Source organism: Panthera tigris, chromosome A2, assembly GCF_018350195.1.
Source record: "Panthera tigris isolate Pti1 chromosome A2, P.tigris_Pti1_mat1.1, whole genome shotgun sequence".
Classification (NCBI taxonomy): domain Eukaryota; kingdom Metazoa; phylum Chordata; class Mammalia; order Carnivora; family Felidae; genus Panthera; species Panthera tigris.
The window spans coordinates 87,499,806-87,516,105 of record NC_056661.1 but is presented as its reverse complement, the minus strand read 5'-3'; the positions used below and the strand labels follow the sequence as shown (position 1 = coordinate 87,516,105).

At 37.9% G+C, this 16,300-nt stretch overlaps 1 protein-coding gene across 6 annotated transcripts in view; it reads left to right on the top strand.

Moving 5' to 3' along the window:
* Positions 1-16,300, top strand: part of SEMA3A (semaphorin 3A) — a 456,004-nt gene that overhangs the window by 311,030 nt on the left and 128,674 nt on the right. For all 6 annotated transcript variants that reach the window (XM_042965369.1, XM_042965367.1, XM_042965368.1 and 3 more), the window contains one exon: positions 15,577-15,696. In XM_042965369.1, coding sequence (XP_042821303.1) covers positions 15,577-15,696 — 120 coding nt within the window. The remainder of the gene's footprint in view (positions 1-15,576; positions 15,697-16,300) is intronic.

Below are 16,300 nucleotides of genomic sequence, written 5' to 3'. Positions count from 1 at the left end.
GCTTTGGCTCTCTCCCACTCTAACCTCTTTTTTTTTTTTTTTTCCTTCCCCTCCCCCATGGGTTTCTGTTATGTTTCTCAGGATCCACATAAGAGTGAAACCATATGGTATCTGTCTTTCTCTGTATGGCTTATTTCACTTAGCATCACACTCTCCAGTTCCATCCATGTTGCTACAAAAGGCCATATTTCATTTTTTCTCATTGCCACGTAGTATTCCATTGTGTATATAAACCACAATTTCTTTATCCATTCATCAGTTGATGGACGTTTAGGCTCTTTCCATAATTTGGCTATTGTTGAGAGTGCCGCTATAAACATTGGGGTACAGGTGCCCCTATGCATCAGTACTCCTGTATCCCTTGGATAAATTCCTAGCAGTGCTATTGCTGGGTCATAGGGTAGGTCTATTTTTAATTTTCTGAGGAACCTCCACACTGCTTTCCAGAGCGGCTGCACCAATTTGCATTCCCACCAACAGTGCAAGAGGGTTCCCGTTTCTCCACATCCTCTCCAGCATCTATAGTCTCCTGATTTCTTCATTTTGGCCACTCTGACTGGCGTGAGGTGGTATCTGAGTGTGGTTTTGATTTGTATTTCCCTGATAAGGAGCGACGTTGAGCATCTTTTCATGTGCCTGTTGGCCATCCGGATGTCTTCTTTAGAGAAGTGTCTATTCATGTTTTCTGCCCATTTCTTCACTGGGTTATTTGTTTTTCGGGTGTGGAGTTTGATGAGCTCTTTATAGATTTTGGATACTAGCCCTTTGTCCGATGTGTCATTTGCAAATATCTTTTCCCATTCCGTTGGTTGCCTTTTAGTTTTGTTGGTTGTTTCCTTTGCTGTGCAGAAGCTTTTTATCTTCATAAGGTCCCAGTAATTCACCTTTGCTTTTAATTCCCTTGCCTTTGGGGATGTGCCGAGTAAGAGATTGCTACGGCTGAGGTCAGAGAGGTCTTTTCCTGCTTTCTCCTCTAAGGTTTTGATGGTTTCCTGTCTCACATTCAGGTCCTTTATCCATTTTGAGTTTATTTTTGTGAATGGTGTGAGAAAGTGGTCTAGTTTCAACCTTCTGCATGTTGCTGTCCAGTTCTCCCAGCACCATTTGTTAAAGAGACTGTCTTTTTTCCATTGGATGTTCTTTCCTGCTTTGTCAAAGATGAGTTGGCCATACGTTTGTGGGTCTAGTTCTGGGGTTTCTATTCTATTCCATTGGTCTATGTGTCTGTTTTTATGCCAATACCATGCTGTCTTGATGATGACAGCTTTGTAGTAGAGGCTAAAGTCTGGGATTGTGATGCCTCCTGCTTTGGTCTTCTTCTTCAAAATTACTTTGGCTATTCGGGGCCTTTTGTGGTTCCATATGAATTTTAGGATTGCTTGTTCTAGTTTCGAGAAGAATGCTGGTGCAATTTTGATTGGGATTGCATTGAATGTGTAGATAGCTTTGGGTAGTATTGACATTTTGACAATATTTATTCTTCCAATCCATGAGCAGGGAATGTCTTTCCATTTCTTTATATCTTCTTCAATTACCTGCATAAGCTTTCTATAGTTTTCAGCATACAGATCTTTTACATCTTTGGTTAGATTTATTCCTAGGTATTTTATGCTTCTTGGTGCAATTGTGAATGGGATCAGTTTCTTCATTTGTCTTTCTGTTGCTTCATTGTTAGTGTATAAGAATGCAACTGATTTCTGCACATTGATTTTGTATCCTGCAACTTTGCTGAATTCATGTATCAGTTCTAGCAGACTTCTGGTGGAGTCTATCGGATTTTCCATGTATAATATCATGTCATCTGCAAAAAGCGAAAGCTTGACTTCATCTTTGCCAATTTTGATGCCTTTGATTTCCTTTTGTTGTCTGATTGCTGATGCTAGAACTTCCAGCACTATATTAAACAGCAGCGGTGACAGTGGGCATCCCTGTCGTGTTCCTGATCTCAGGGAAAAAGCTCTCAGTTTTTCCCCGTTGAGGATGATGTTAGCTGTGGGCTTTTCATAAATGGCCTTTATGATCTTTAAGTATGTTCCTTCTATCCCGACTTTCTCAAGGGTTTTTATTAAGAAAGGGTGCTGGATTTTGTCAAAGGCCTTTTCTGCATCGATTGACAGGATCATATGGTTCTTCTCTTTTTTTTTGTTAATGTGATGTATCACGTTGATCGATTTGCGAATGTTGAACCAGCCCTGCATCCCAGGAATGAATCCCACTTGATCATGGTGAATAATTCTTTTTATATGCTGTTGAATTCGATTTGCTAGTATCTTATTAAGAATTTTTGCATCCATATTCATCAGGGATATTGGCCTGTAGTTCTCTTTTTTTACTGGGTCTCTGTCTGGTTTAGGAATCAAAGTAATACTGGCTTCATAGAATGAGTCTGGAAGTTTTCCTTCCCTTTCTACTTCTTGGAATAGCTTGAGAAGGATAGGTATTATCTCTGCTTTAAATGTCTGGTAGAACTCCCCTGGGAAGCCATCTGGTCCTGGACTCTTATTTGTTGGGAGATTTTTGATAACCGATTCAATTTCTTCGCTGGTTATGGGTCTGTTCAAGCTTTCTATTTCCTCCTGATTGAGTTTTGGAAGAGTGTGGGTGTTTAGAAATTTGTCCATTTCTTCCAGGTTGTCCAATTTGCTGGCATATAATTTTTCATAGTATTCCCTGATAATTGTTTGTATCTCTGAGGGATTGGTTGTAATCATTCCATTTTCATTCATGATTTTATCTATTTGGGTCATCTCCCTTTTCTTTTTGAGAAGCCTGGCTAGAGGTTTGTCAATTTTGTTTATTTTTTCAAAAAACCAACTCTTGGTTTCGTTGATCTGCTCTACAGTTTTTTTAGATTCTATATTGTTTATTTCTGCTCTGATCTTTATTATTTCTCTTCTTCTGCTGGGTTTAGGCTGCCTTTGCTGTTCTGCTTCTATTTCCTTTAGGTGTGCTGTTAGATTTTGTATGTGGGATTTTTCTTGTTTCTTGAGATAGGCCTGGATTGCAATGTATTTTCCTCTCAGGACTGCCTTCGCTGCATCCCAAAGCGTTTGGATTGTTGTATTTTCATTTTCGTTTGTTTCCATATATGTTTTAATTTCTTCTCTAATTGCCTGGTTGACCCACTCATTCGTCAGTAGGGTGTTCTTTAACCTCCATGCTTTTGGAGGTTTTCCAGACTTTTTCCTGTGGTTGATTTCAAGCTTCATAGCATTGTGGTCTGAAAGTATGCATGGTATAATTTCAATTCTTGTAAACTTATGAAGGGCTGTTTTGTGACCCAGTATATGATCTATCTTGGAGAATGTTCCATGTGCACTCGAGAAGAAAGTATATTCTGTTGCTTTGGGATGCAGAGTTCTAAATATATCTGTCAAGTCCATCTGATCCAATGTATCATTCAGGGCCCTTGTTTCTTTATTGACTGTGTGTCTAGATGATCTATCCATTTCTGTAAGTGGGGTGTTAAAGTCCCCTGCAATGACCACATTCTTATCAATAAGGTTGCTTATGTTTATGAGTAATTGTTTTATATATCTGGGGGCTCGGGTATTTGGCGCATAGACATTTATAATAGTTAGCTCTTCCTGGTGGATAGACCCTGTGATTATTATATAATGCCCTTCTTCATCTCTTGTTACAGCCTTTAATTTAAAGTCTAGTTTGTCTGATATAAGTATGGCTACTCCAGCTTTCTTTTGGCTTCCAGGAGCATGATAAATAGTTCTCCATCCCCTCACTCTCAATCTAAAGGTGTCCTCAGATCTAAAATGAGTCTCTTGTAGACAGCAAATAGATGGGTCTTGTTTTTTTATCCATTCTGATACCCTGTGTCTTTTAGTTGGCGCATTTAATCCATTTACATTCAGTGTTATTATAGAAAGATACGGGTTTAGAGTCATTGTGATGTCTGTATGTTTTATGCTTGTAGTGATGTCTCTGGTACTTTGTCTCACAGGATCCCCCTTAGGATCTCTTGTAGGGCTGGTTTCGTGGTGACAAATTCCTTCAGTTTTTGTTTGTTTGGGAAGACCTTTATCTCTCCTTCTATTCTAAATGACAGACTTGCTGGATAAAGGATTCTCGGCTGCATATTTTTTCTGTTTAGCACACTGTAGATATCGTGCCAAGCCTTTCTGGCCTGCCAAGTTTCAAAGGAGAGATCAGTCACGAGTCTTATAGGTCTCCCTTTATATGTGAGGGCACGTTTATCCCTTGCTGCTTTCAGAATTCTCTCTTTATCCTTGTATTTTGCCAGTTTCACTATGATATGTCGTGCAGAAGATCGATTCAAGTTTCGTCTGAAGGGAGTTCTCTGTGCCTCTTGGATTTCAATGCCTTTTTCCTTCCCCAGTTCAGGGAAGTTCTCAGCTATAATTTGTTCAAGTACCCCTTCAGCACCTTTCCCTCTCTCTTCCTCCTCTGGGATACCAATTATGCGTAGATCATTTCTTTTTAGTGTATCACTTAGTTCTCTAATTTTCCCCTCATACTCCTGGATTTTTTTATCTCTCTTTCTTTCAGCTTTCTCTTTCTCCATAACTTTATCTTCTAGTTCACCTATTCTTTCCTCTGCCTCTTCAAGCCGAGCCATCGTGGTTTCCATTTTGTTTTGCATTTCGTTTAAAGCGTTTTTCAGCTCCTCGTGACTGTTCCTTAGTCCCTCGATCTTTGTGGCAAGTGATTCTCTGCTGTCCCGTATACTGTTTTCAAGCCCAGCGATTAATTTTATGACTATTATTCTAAATTCACTTTCTGTTATATTATTTAAATCCTTTTTGATCAGTTCATTAGCTGTTGTTATTTCCTGGAGATTCTTCTGAGGGGAATTCTTCCGTTTGGTCATTTTGGAGAGTCCCTGGCGTGGTGAGGACCCGCAGGGCACTTCCCCTGTGCTGTGGTGTATAACTGGAGTTAGTGGGCGGGGCCGCAGTCCGACCCGATGTCTGCCCCCAGCCCACTGCTGGGGCCACAGTCAGACTGGTGTGTGCCTTCTCTTCCCCTCTCCTAGGGGCGGGATTCACTGTGGGGTGGCGTGTCCCGTCTGGGCTACTTGCACACTGCCAGGCTTGTGTTGCTGTGGATCTGGCGTATTAGCTGGGGTGGGTAGGCAAGGTGCACGGGGGCTGGAGGGGCAGGCTTAGCTCGCTTCTCCTTAGGTGATCCACTTCAGGAGGAGCCCTGTGGCCGCGGGAGGGAGTCAGATCCGCTGCCGGAGGTTTGGCTCCGCAGAAGCACAGAGTTGGGTGTTTGCGCGGAGCGAGCAAGTTCCCTGGCAGGAACTGGTTCCCTTTGGGATTTTGGCTGGGGGATGGGCGGGGGAGATGGCGCTGGCGCCTTTGTTCCCCGCCAAGCTGAGCTCTGCCGTCCGGGGGCTCAGCAGCTCTCCCTCCCTTTGTCCTCCCGCCTTCCCGCTTTCCGAGCAGAGCTGTTAACTCATGACCTCCCAGACGCTAAGTCGCGCTTGCTGTCGGAACACAGTCTGTCCAGCCCCTCCGCTTTTGCCAGCCAGATTCGGGGGCTCTGCTTGGCCGGCGAGCCGCCCCTCCGCCCCGGCTCCCTCCCGCCAGTCCATGGAGCGCGCACCGCCTCGCCGCCCTTCCTACCCTCTTCCGTGGGCCTCTAGTCTGCGCTTGACTCCGGAGACTCCCTTCTGCTAATCCTCTGGCGGTTTTCTGGGTTCTTTAGGCAGGTGTAGGTGGAATCTAAGTGATCGGCAGGACGCGCTACGCCGCCATCTTCCAAGTATCCGGGATTAAATTTTAAATGCACTTACAAAGTAAGGCTAGCACTTAAAATAGGAACAGTATGTAAAACTTGAAGAGAGTTTACAGATTTTAGATTATATTTTTTAAATTGGCTCCCTCCCTCAGTGGTTGAAGTGAAATTCATATATTTGGCATTGGTTGACAAACTGTTATCTAGATTTGATTGGACACTGTATTTCATGCAGATATCAGTATACATACTTTTAGAGTGTAGTAAGCATTTTATGCTTTCTAAGGTTTATTAGAATGATTTGGACAGTTCCTCTGGGGTTTTCTAACTACATAGTTAGCAGGTGTTCCAGGTCATACTGACACGTAGCTTCTCATGGTCATCTTTGGTATTGTTTGTCTATGCACTTAATCTTAAGGTTTAGATTTCTGTTCATTTTCAATGCGTATGCTGACCATCGTGTCATAGATCTAACATGAACTCTGGAAATATTTTTCTTGGATATGTTCTGTCTCAAGGCAAATAGGTTATGGTCAACTTTTGACTGTTTTTCTTTGATTTGTTCATGTTGCAATAAAAATCGCCATTATGTCTATCGGACATCACAAAACTTTCCTAAAGTTCTTTTTATATCATTTAATTTTTATATAGTTTTCTTTACCACATTTTTAAGGGTGGTAAGGAAAACAGGATGCAAAATTATAGTATCTAAAAAATTGACACTATTTCAGGAGACTGAGAATCTTAAACTTTGTTTTTAGCTTTTATGCATTTAGAACAGAACACTCTTGGAGATTGTCATAATCACATTCAAATTGAGTGCTAAGCACACTAAATATATTATACTCTCTATCCTATATGCTATACAACGTATTAAATATAGACTGCCTGTGTGTATATATGTACGTGTGTACATGTGTGTGAATCAAAATATTTTTTTGGTATTGTGTTTAAAGAGATACCAAAATTAGTATAACTTATTGATTCTAAGTCTTAATATGCATTTTAAAAAGAATAACCATTTGCATTTGGAAACAGAATGATCAACCAATAAGTTGTATTTTTCTTTTTAAATGGATCAGATCCATGTTCCCCTTATAATATATCACAATGAGCTGTTTTATGGTAGTAAGTTATATATATAGCCTTTTATATGTTAGGGTTTGATCAGAGGCCAGAACTTGTATGAGCAATGTTAAAAAGGATTTTGTAACAGGGACTTGACCTTATACAGTTGTGGAAGATGGTGGAGAAATCCATGGATTTCTGGAATCTATTGCCCTTGAGTCAGGTGATGGGCCTGACATTGTTGTGGGTCACCAGGACTGGCACTAGGGAAGAAAAGCTGACATTAAGTGGGGAAGAGCAAGGACCAACTGAAACTCGCAAGGATAAACTGTGTTCCACAAGGACAAACTAGAGTTGGTGTCTCTTTCACCACTTCCAACTTTGATGACTTGGGTGACCTACAGAAGAAGCTGATGCTTTTTGCTATGGAGCTGCACAAGTATCAGGACCAGATCTTACAGAAGCTAGCAAATAAGATCTGGTAGAGGGTGCAGGAGGGGCAGGCCCAATGCTAACATGGTGGCCAGCAGATCAGAACAACTTTGGGACTTTTATGGTTGCAGTTCAACTTCTGCCTTGCACATCTCATGCAAAATACTTTATGGCCAATCTTAACCAGTTTATGGAAAAGGGAATTCTACACTGTAGTTCCAGCTTATCTCAAGTGACACAGTACAGTTCTGCCACAACTTTTTAATAATTGCTGCATTTGCTGTTTGACTGACAGTGATTCATGCCATCTACCACTTTGATGGAAAGAGTGACTATAACTTATAGTCCTCCACTCGTGGAAGACTGGAATTTTATGAAAATTCTAATGAACAACATGTAATTTCCCTTTGTAACAAAAATGGGCATATATTTTTAATATTCCATACCAATTTTACTAAATCCACCTCTCCTTATCCTCAAGTATGGGCTTAAACTCCCTTATCTGTCCTTAAAAGGAAGGAACAATTCATAATGGAGTTCTTGCCAAAGGTATTGCACACTATAGTGAATGGCGTGAGAGGTGAGCATAGGTGGAAATATTCAAATCAAATAAACAGATGATTTCCTATATTAAGAATAAGTTAGGGGCACCTGAGTGGCTCAGTCAATTAAGCGTCTGACTTTGGCTCAGATCATGATCTCACCACTCATGGGTTCAAGCCCTGTGTCTGGTGCTAACAGCTAGGAGCCTGAAGCCTGCTTTGGATTCTTTGTCACCCTCCCTCTCCCTCTGCCCCTCCCCCACTCACACTCTGTTTTTCTCTTTCTCTCAAAAATAAACATTAAATTTTTTTTTAAAAAAAGAATACTATAACCAGCTGATTATTTAGTAAGTACTAAGTTATTATGGTAAGTACTTTACTATATCACTATTCTCATTTTTAGTTGAGGAGACTGTGACTCAGAGATCCTAAATAAGTTTCTGATAGCCACACAGCAAATGAAAAATGTTGCCTGAATAATTCTAACCCATGTCTGACTGACTTTTAAAGCATCATATTAAAACCCCCATGCTATTTCTGTTTTGTTATTATTAATTTTTACTTTTGCTCTATATGTTTTTTTTAAATTTATTTTTTTATTTAAATGTTGTCTGTGCCCAACATGGGGCTCAAGCTTATGACCCCAAGATCAAGAGTCACATACTCTTCTCACTGAGCCAGCCAGATGCCCCTATATGTTTTCCTTAAATTCTCTGAGAATACCTTTTCAAGTTTGAGTATCTATTTTAAAAAACTAACATCTTTATTAAATATTCATATAATCAAAATTTAAAATTCTAAAGGTCCAAATTTTCATTGTATTCAGAAATTATTTCTAAAATTAATGTATGTAATATATATGCACACATATATCTGTATATGTGTGTATATACATTATAGTATATACAGATTATATAGTATATATGGAGTATTATAAATGGCTAAGGAATCTCCATATATTAGAAAATATATTAAGAGAACATTTTATATTATTAATTAATTAACAGCATTTAATACTTTTGATATTAAGACTCCAACCAAAAATGTTTTCACTTTTCATGTTAGACAAGGTAGAAGGTAAAAGAGAGGTATATGTGAATGAAATCAAGCATTCCTTTAAAATGTGGATTTCATTTTTATTTCTCCTTCCTCATGGCTATATATCATACGTAATTAAAGATGCAGTTTTTCTCCCTTATTTGAGTATTAGATTCTGTTATGAGAAAGTATATATGTTAGGAATAAATATGCCAACTATTCTATCCACAGTAAGCCTCTTTAAAAATTTTTTATGTTTATTTTTGAGAAAGAGAGGGAGAGAGAGACAGAGCATGAGTGGGCAAAGGGCAGAGAGAGTGGGAGACACAGAATCCGAAGCAAGCTCTAGGCTCTGAGCTGTCAGCACAGAGCCCGATGCAATGCAGGGCTCGAACTTGTGAACTGCGAGATCATGACCTGAGCCAAAGCCAGAAGCTTAACCAACAGAGCCAACCTGGTGCCACAGGAAGCCTTTTTAGATTGTAACTCTACCTACTTGGTGTAAATCATGGACTTAGTTGCTGTAAGGCATGAGCACCAAGTACTCAACATGTTGCATAAAATTGGAAACCACATAGTATGGTTGAAATCAGAGTAGGGATTTTTGACTACTTAAATAGTTCTTCTGGCTTGGCAGGAAAATTTTTAAGTTGGTTTCACATAATACTTTATAATTGTATGCTTTCATTTGAATATAAGATAAAGAAGGTTTATTTTTTTACGGACCACCTACAATCAAACAACTCAAGTGAATGATACAAATGTGATAATTAGATTGATAGCACAATATGAAAGAAAATATAAGCTAAAATGTAGATGTTATCAGTTTCTCTGGTCCATAAGTAACTTCTAGAGCTTCACAGCAGTCAGTCCTGAGGTGAAAAGTCAGTCAAGTGGGGCATCTTAACAGAAATGAGTATTTACATAAAATGATTTGGTAGCTTTGTGTAGGAGTCTTCATTTAGTCTGTCACATAACTCGAGTCACTTTAAAATTTAATTTTCATCTGTTACAGGTTTAAAGATGTTATAGGTCAGTTAATATGACTAGGCTTACATTCTTAAATAACTAGCCATGAAATGACACCAATTTTGTTGTCCTAGTTGAATCATTGTTTTAAAAAAAATTCTGAAATCAAAACACAACAAAACAAAGCTTTGAGGTGAACAGGTCAGTTGGTTTTATTAGTCCATCATTTTTCTTGATAATGAAGGTGAAAATGTCTCCCAAAATGGATAGAACAGCCTACTCACCATATCACAAGGTGCATGTTAAGCAATTCCAGGTCACAAATTCAACATTAGATGGTTAATATTATAATTAGAACACAGTTAAGTCTTAGTTTTATTACCTATGCCTCTTTGAAGAAGAGATATATAACATCCTTTAATGAATGCCGAGGTATTAGAAAGACATGATTATGGATGATTAGGTCACAGCTGTAATAGCATAGTGTTAAAAGAAAAAAAAAGAGAAAATATTATTGCTAGATAAGTATGAAACAGCTTACATAGAGGGATGAAGTGAGTGACAGGAACAATCTCACGGATTACTGCTTTGGCACGAAGATTCTAGTATTCAGCCAGCTTGCCAAATAAATTGACCAGAGAAAAAGAAAGTCAACAGATTAACTTCAGGAATTAAGCTTATTAATGGATTTTCATGCAGAAATGTATCCACCCATCATGATAGGAAAAGGATTCCTTTGCTTTCGCAGATGGTAGATTAAACATTAGAATATTTCTACATAAACTACATAGAGACTTTTTCTTCTAAATGAATGTTCGCTGACCTGAGGCAATACTACACTATACCCATTCATTTTGGGCGGATTTTTATTTGAACCAGAACAAGTTGTTAGATTTAATCATGAACTGAATATATTTGAATAGAAATTGTTCATCCTCACAGCCTTCTCTCCATTTTTCTCTTATTTAGAGTAACATTTCACTGCTCCATCCATAATTTAAGAACATGCAAGGAGGTAATTGGAATTGGAGGTAAATTACATTCTTTTGTAGAAAGTATAATTATCGGAAGTTAGTTAAAAACACCTCAATTCTGTTTTAATTTTCATGCATGGAGCAGTTGTTTTGACAGATGGATGGACTTTATTTTTGTAACCGTCCGGGAAAAGTCTGCGTAACATAGTCTAATCAGTGCTACATATTTGTAATGTTTGTTTTTGAATCACAGTGCATTTGGCTCCTATATCTTTTTTCTGGGGGTAGACATTTTCTTTCTAATTTATTTTTCCAGGCTAATATCTCTTTTGTTTAATTCCTCTATCAATTTAATCTGAAAGCACTAGAAACATTGAAAAAATAAGTGTGAACGGTTTGTCACTAGGATGATGAATCATTGTTCTTCAGGTGCAGCCTTGGGGTTTACTGGTTTATTATTGCCCTTACTTTTACTTCTAGGAAAGTTAACAATTCATAATGCTGTTGGTCTGGAGTACATTTCAGTAAAATAAGAGGTCAGTATGGTTACCTGACTCTTGGGAAGCCAACTTGTTGCTAAACTTGTCTGTGTATATCAACTTAAATTCCAAAAAGGATCAAGATTTGAAAAATGAATTCATTTTGAACTGATTACATTTTCTTTATTACGTTGTAAATCCGCCGGTGCTGAGCAAAGCAGTGCAGTAGTTTAATGCCAAAAAGTACATTACATTCTAAGTTTTAAGAATCGTCATGGGTCAAGAAAAGGTCAGAATCACTCTTCTTCTGTCTCCCTAGAACAGAAATGTGTGAAGTGTGTTTCCTTTTTCTGCCACGCTTCCTTCTTTTTTAGAGGAATGTCCAGGCTGCTTCCAAATAAAATGAGTATCCTGTTTTGGAACATTCAAAAAACAAAAACAAAAACAAAAAAACCTTGGCAGCAACAAGCTAGAGAGTGAAGGCAAATGAATGACAGAAATGATACTCTTTTATGTAGGTTTTCTGTTTAAAGAACAATCCTTGCTAACAATGTCTTCTTCACATTTTTGGTTCTTCTCTGTCCAGTACTTTTAATTCACTGCTTCCATGCAGCTATTTTTAGCCAATTTTGAAAGTACTTCATTCACTGTCTTTGTTTCATTTCAAATGTCTTAACCTATTCTGTAAACCTAAGAAATTTCTCTCCATTCTATTTGCATCAACCTTCCTTTCAAAATAATGCTGAGCTAGCCCTGGGGCATGGCAACATTACAGCCTGCTGCCAACTAGGAGAGTTCACTAGGGAAATGAAGGGGATCATTCCAGGCCTTAGGCCAATTGGGTGGGTCTAGTCCCTTTGTAGCACAGATAGAGTCTGTTATCAGTATTCTCAGTAGAACCCTTTGCCAGGTTTCACAGCTATAGTCTTGTGACTGATTTTTTTCCAGCAGCTCTGTAGAGGGCTAGCTGTCGTACTATAGTAATACTTCTTTGATAGTTAATAGACAACAAACTAAAATTATGATATGCAGTGTGGCTCACTTCTGTAGTTTTAAGAACCCTGAGTTTTTCAACCACTAATTATTGCTAATCAATTACCCAGTCTATAAGAGATATAAACTCACCAGCCTATTGATTTTAGGACTGAAAACAGTTACAGAGATGGCATGAGTCTCCATTTGTTTTACAAGTATCCATGCTCATAAAATGTTTCCTTTTATTGTTGTCCCAGAGAACTAGGGTCTCTTCTCAGATTTCTAGGATGCACTTAGGTGTTACTAATGGGATTAGAGAATTTGGATTTGTATTCAGAATTGCATGTGTGTCTTTTAAGGCATGGCAGGCAAACTGGAAGCCTGTTCTTTTCTAAAATGAACAAGATGTCCATCTGGTTCTGCCACTATTATTTATTAGAATATTCGTTTGCTTACCAGTATATACATAGCCATTTACTTGGTTTCAACATACGGTGCCGGAACTGGTTATTTATAATCATGAATGCTATAATACTGAGTCCACAATTAGGGATGGCTGTCTTTATGTAAAAGAAGAGTATGTGGCCACCTACATGTTTCAAAAAATGGGGTGCTGTGAAACATTTTCCTGAAAATGCCTTCTTTGCAAATGACTGAATATTCTTTAAAGTACAAATAAATCCTTTGGGTAAGACTTATGAATGGCCTCATTTGTAAATGAGTTTATCAGATGTTTCCCTCTGCACAACCTCTTTCCCCTGCTTAGACATTCATGCCCTATCCTCTTGGGAGGAGAGAAACTGTTGCAGAATGGGCAATTTGTTGCTGAGAGTCTTGGAAGTTAGGCTCTATCTGTTTCGTCTAAGATGTACCATTAAATGTGGGTAAGATCCATATACTCTTTAAGTTAGGAAATTTTCCTTCATTGCAACTTCTAAAATTAATTGATTTGAGAGCTTAATTTTATATGCTGCACTGCTTTACCAGACAAAGAGTCAGGATTTAAGTGGCAAAACAGTGGGAGAAATTAGATGTTTATTTTAGTTACTTCCCTAAACTACTCAGCATATGTTAAGAAAGTATGAGGAGTCATAACTTGAAAGTTACATATTTTACCTTAAATAGGTCTCATTCATCTTTGGGGCAGTATATTAACAGGACACCCTTAGGTTTCATCCCAGAAAAATCAGTGGTAATGGAAAGCAGTTATGTGAATTTAAATAACAATTATTCTGCTTAAGTTTGGTTGTCTGCTCCTTACTATGGGGGCAATAGAATTAAGACCAAAATTATCAGCTGCAAACAAAGAATACAAATATCATGTGGAAATGTACTTACATCATTGTAACACCTCAGTTATAAACACCAACTGACCACATAAGTCCAAATGCATTCTGAGCTTTCACTTGAAAAGTCACATGTTACAAAGAGTGAATTTGGAAGTGTTACATGCTTTGAGGTGCTGAGATCAACACTATCTTCTATTATATTTGCCAGCCTTGCTCACATTAGAGTCTGCTTTTCATCTTTATCTGCATTTCTAGTTACATATTTGGTTCTTATTTCCAAATGTTTATAGGTAAAACACAAACTTAGGATAATCTATGATCAATAATAAAATAGTTTTCGATGAAGTTTCATTTGGCTACTTTCAAAGTGGATATTATGTATTCCATGATGAACTCATACTTTCTACTTATATGTATGTAATTTTTAAGATTCCTTATATGGTTAACAGACCATAACATTTTATTTGAAACTATTTTGACTGTTTGGGTTTTCTTTTCTTTTCTTTTTTTTTCTTTTTAATATTGATATAGATTCACCTATTTAAAAATAATTTTGTGAGGTGCTTGGCTGGCTCAGTCAGGTAAGGGCCCAGCTCTTGATTTTGGCTCAGGTCATGATTTCTTGGTTCCTGAGATAAGCCCTGCATTGGGCTCTGCGGTGACAGCATGGAGCCTGCTGGGTATTCTCCCTCTCCCTCTCTCTCTGCCCCTCCCCCATTTGTGTGTGCACACATGCTCTCAAATAAATAAATAAACATTAAAAAAAATAATGAAAATATTTTGCAAAAACTAAGTCTTTTCTGCTCTGGATTTTTTGGGTAATAAAATTATCAGTTTATATTCTGATTATCTGATTTTTCTCCCAAATCTTTCATCAACAGGGACAAAAGGCTGAGATTCCTATTTGTTTATAGAAAAACAGTTTCTTTCACAGCACCTGCAGGTAGAATATATAGAAAGGAATTAAATGGCTCTGTCCATTTTATTTGTTTTTATTACATTTTTTTTTTAATGTTCATTTATTTTTGAGAGAGAGAGAGAGACAGACACAGAGCATGAGCAGGAGAAGGGCAGAGAAAGAGGGAGACACAGAATCTGAAGCAGGCTCCAGGCTCTGAGCTATCAGCACAGAGCCTGATGTGTAGCGGGAACCAACAAACTGTGAGATCATGACCTGAGCTGAAGTCGGATGCTCAACTGACTGAGCCACCCAGGTGCCCCTTTCTCCTTTTTATTTTTCAAGTGATCTTTTATTTCAGAAGATACAATGGCAGGTATATCTAAACTATAAATAATAAGATATGACTAGAATATCTCCTAAGAACTACGCATTCTTACCTGTGGGATTTGTGGCTCATTGGGCAGGGAATGCATGTATGGGTTCATGGGTTCAGGATGTCCATGAACCTCCTGAAAATATTTGTTAATTATAGCCACTCCATAAAAGATCTTTCCACCTACAGACATTCAATACTCTAACTAATCTTCCCTATTTCATAGAAATATACTCTGCATTGTCTTTGAGGCTGAAATGATGTTTTGGAGAGGAGGCAGCTTTACTTTCTTAGACTCTATAGAGGTTACTAGTGAGCAGAACTGAAGTTTAAAGGCAGGCACCCATCATTATTGGCTACTACTAATGTTTAAAATTCATGTTTAATAAAAAGCTTTATTATCTTTTATTTTTGTTTTACTATTCTAAACTTAAAGCTTATTTTTGCAAAGAAATTTCATCAGTGTGTGCTTTAAGTAATCTTTAATTAATCATATCATTTCCTGTTCCCCTCATCTCTAGAAAAGTCACCTGTGATTAACAATTATCTATACCTTTATTCTACTTTTATATAAATAAATTACAGATAGTTTTGATGAACTGTTATGGAAGACAATCTTTTATTACCCCCCCAAATGATAAGAGCTTTTATAGTTTATTTCATTAGATAATATGAACAAATAATAGGATAATAAGCCCTAAAGATGTTGTGAAAAAGACACAAAAGAAAAGAAATCTGTTCAAGCATGCCTAGCACCCTAGAGGATACCTCAGCCATGCTGACTGCTAGAACTCACTGGTTTTCCTTTTGTTTTACAGAAAGAATGTGCTAATTTCATCAAGGTGCTTAAGGCTTATAATCAGACTCACTTGTACGCCTGTGGAACGGGGGCTTTTCATCCAATTTGCACCTACATTGAAATTGGACATCATCCTGAGGTAAACTAAAGCTGGCTTTTAAAAACTGGTGTTTGTCCATGACCCCTTCCTATTCAAATGCTTCATTACTAATTTCTTCAGCTCATTTAGCTTCTGGTTTGCTATTCAGTGGGATCTACTTCAAATTCAGATGCTGTTATTAATTTTAATCTGTGAATGCAAAAAGAATGAGACCATCACTCAACGATAACTATGGAACAGGAGGAAGGAAGGAAGAAAGCATTTGCTTTCGCCCTGGATTACAGAGTCCAATCCATTTTGCATGTGCAGCAGATGTCAGCAGGCTGAATGTGTACTGTTTTCTCCTTCATTTGTATATTGCCAGCTTTCCCCTCCATTTCCATCCTCTGCCAGAAGTGTCTGCCACCCCAGTTGTTTTCTTCTGCCTAGGGATTAAGGAAGGATGCCATACATGTGCACAATGGTCTGATCTCATGTTTGACCTAAATTATTCACATTTGTGTTCTTAACTCAACTAAGCTTTCTTTCTCTATTTTGAGCTATAATGTTGGCAGTATGGAAAAGAAAAAGAAATGTTTCTTTAATTGGTTTAATATAAGAGATGTTTTAGTTAGGTAATTAAAGTTAGGTAAGTTTAAGTAAC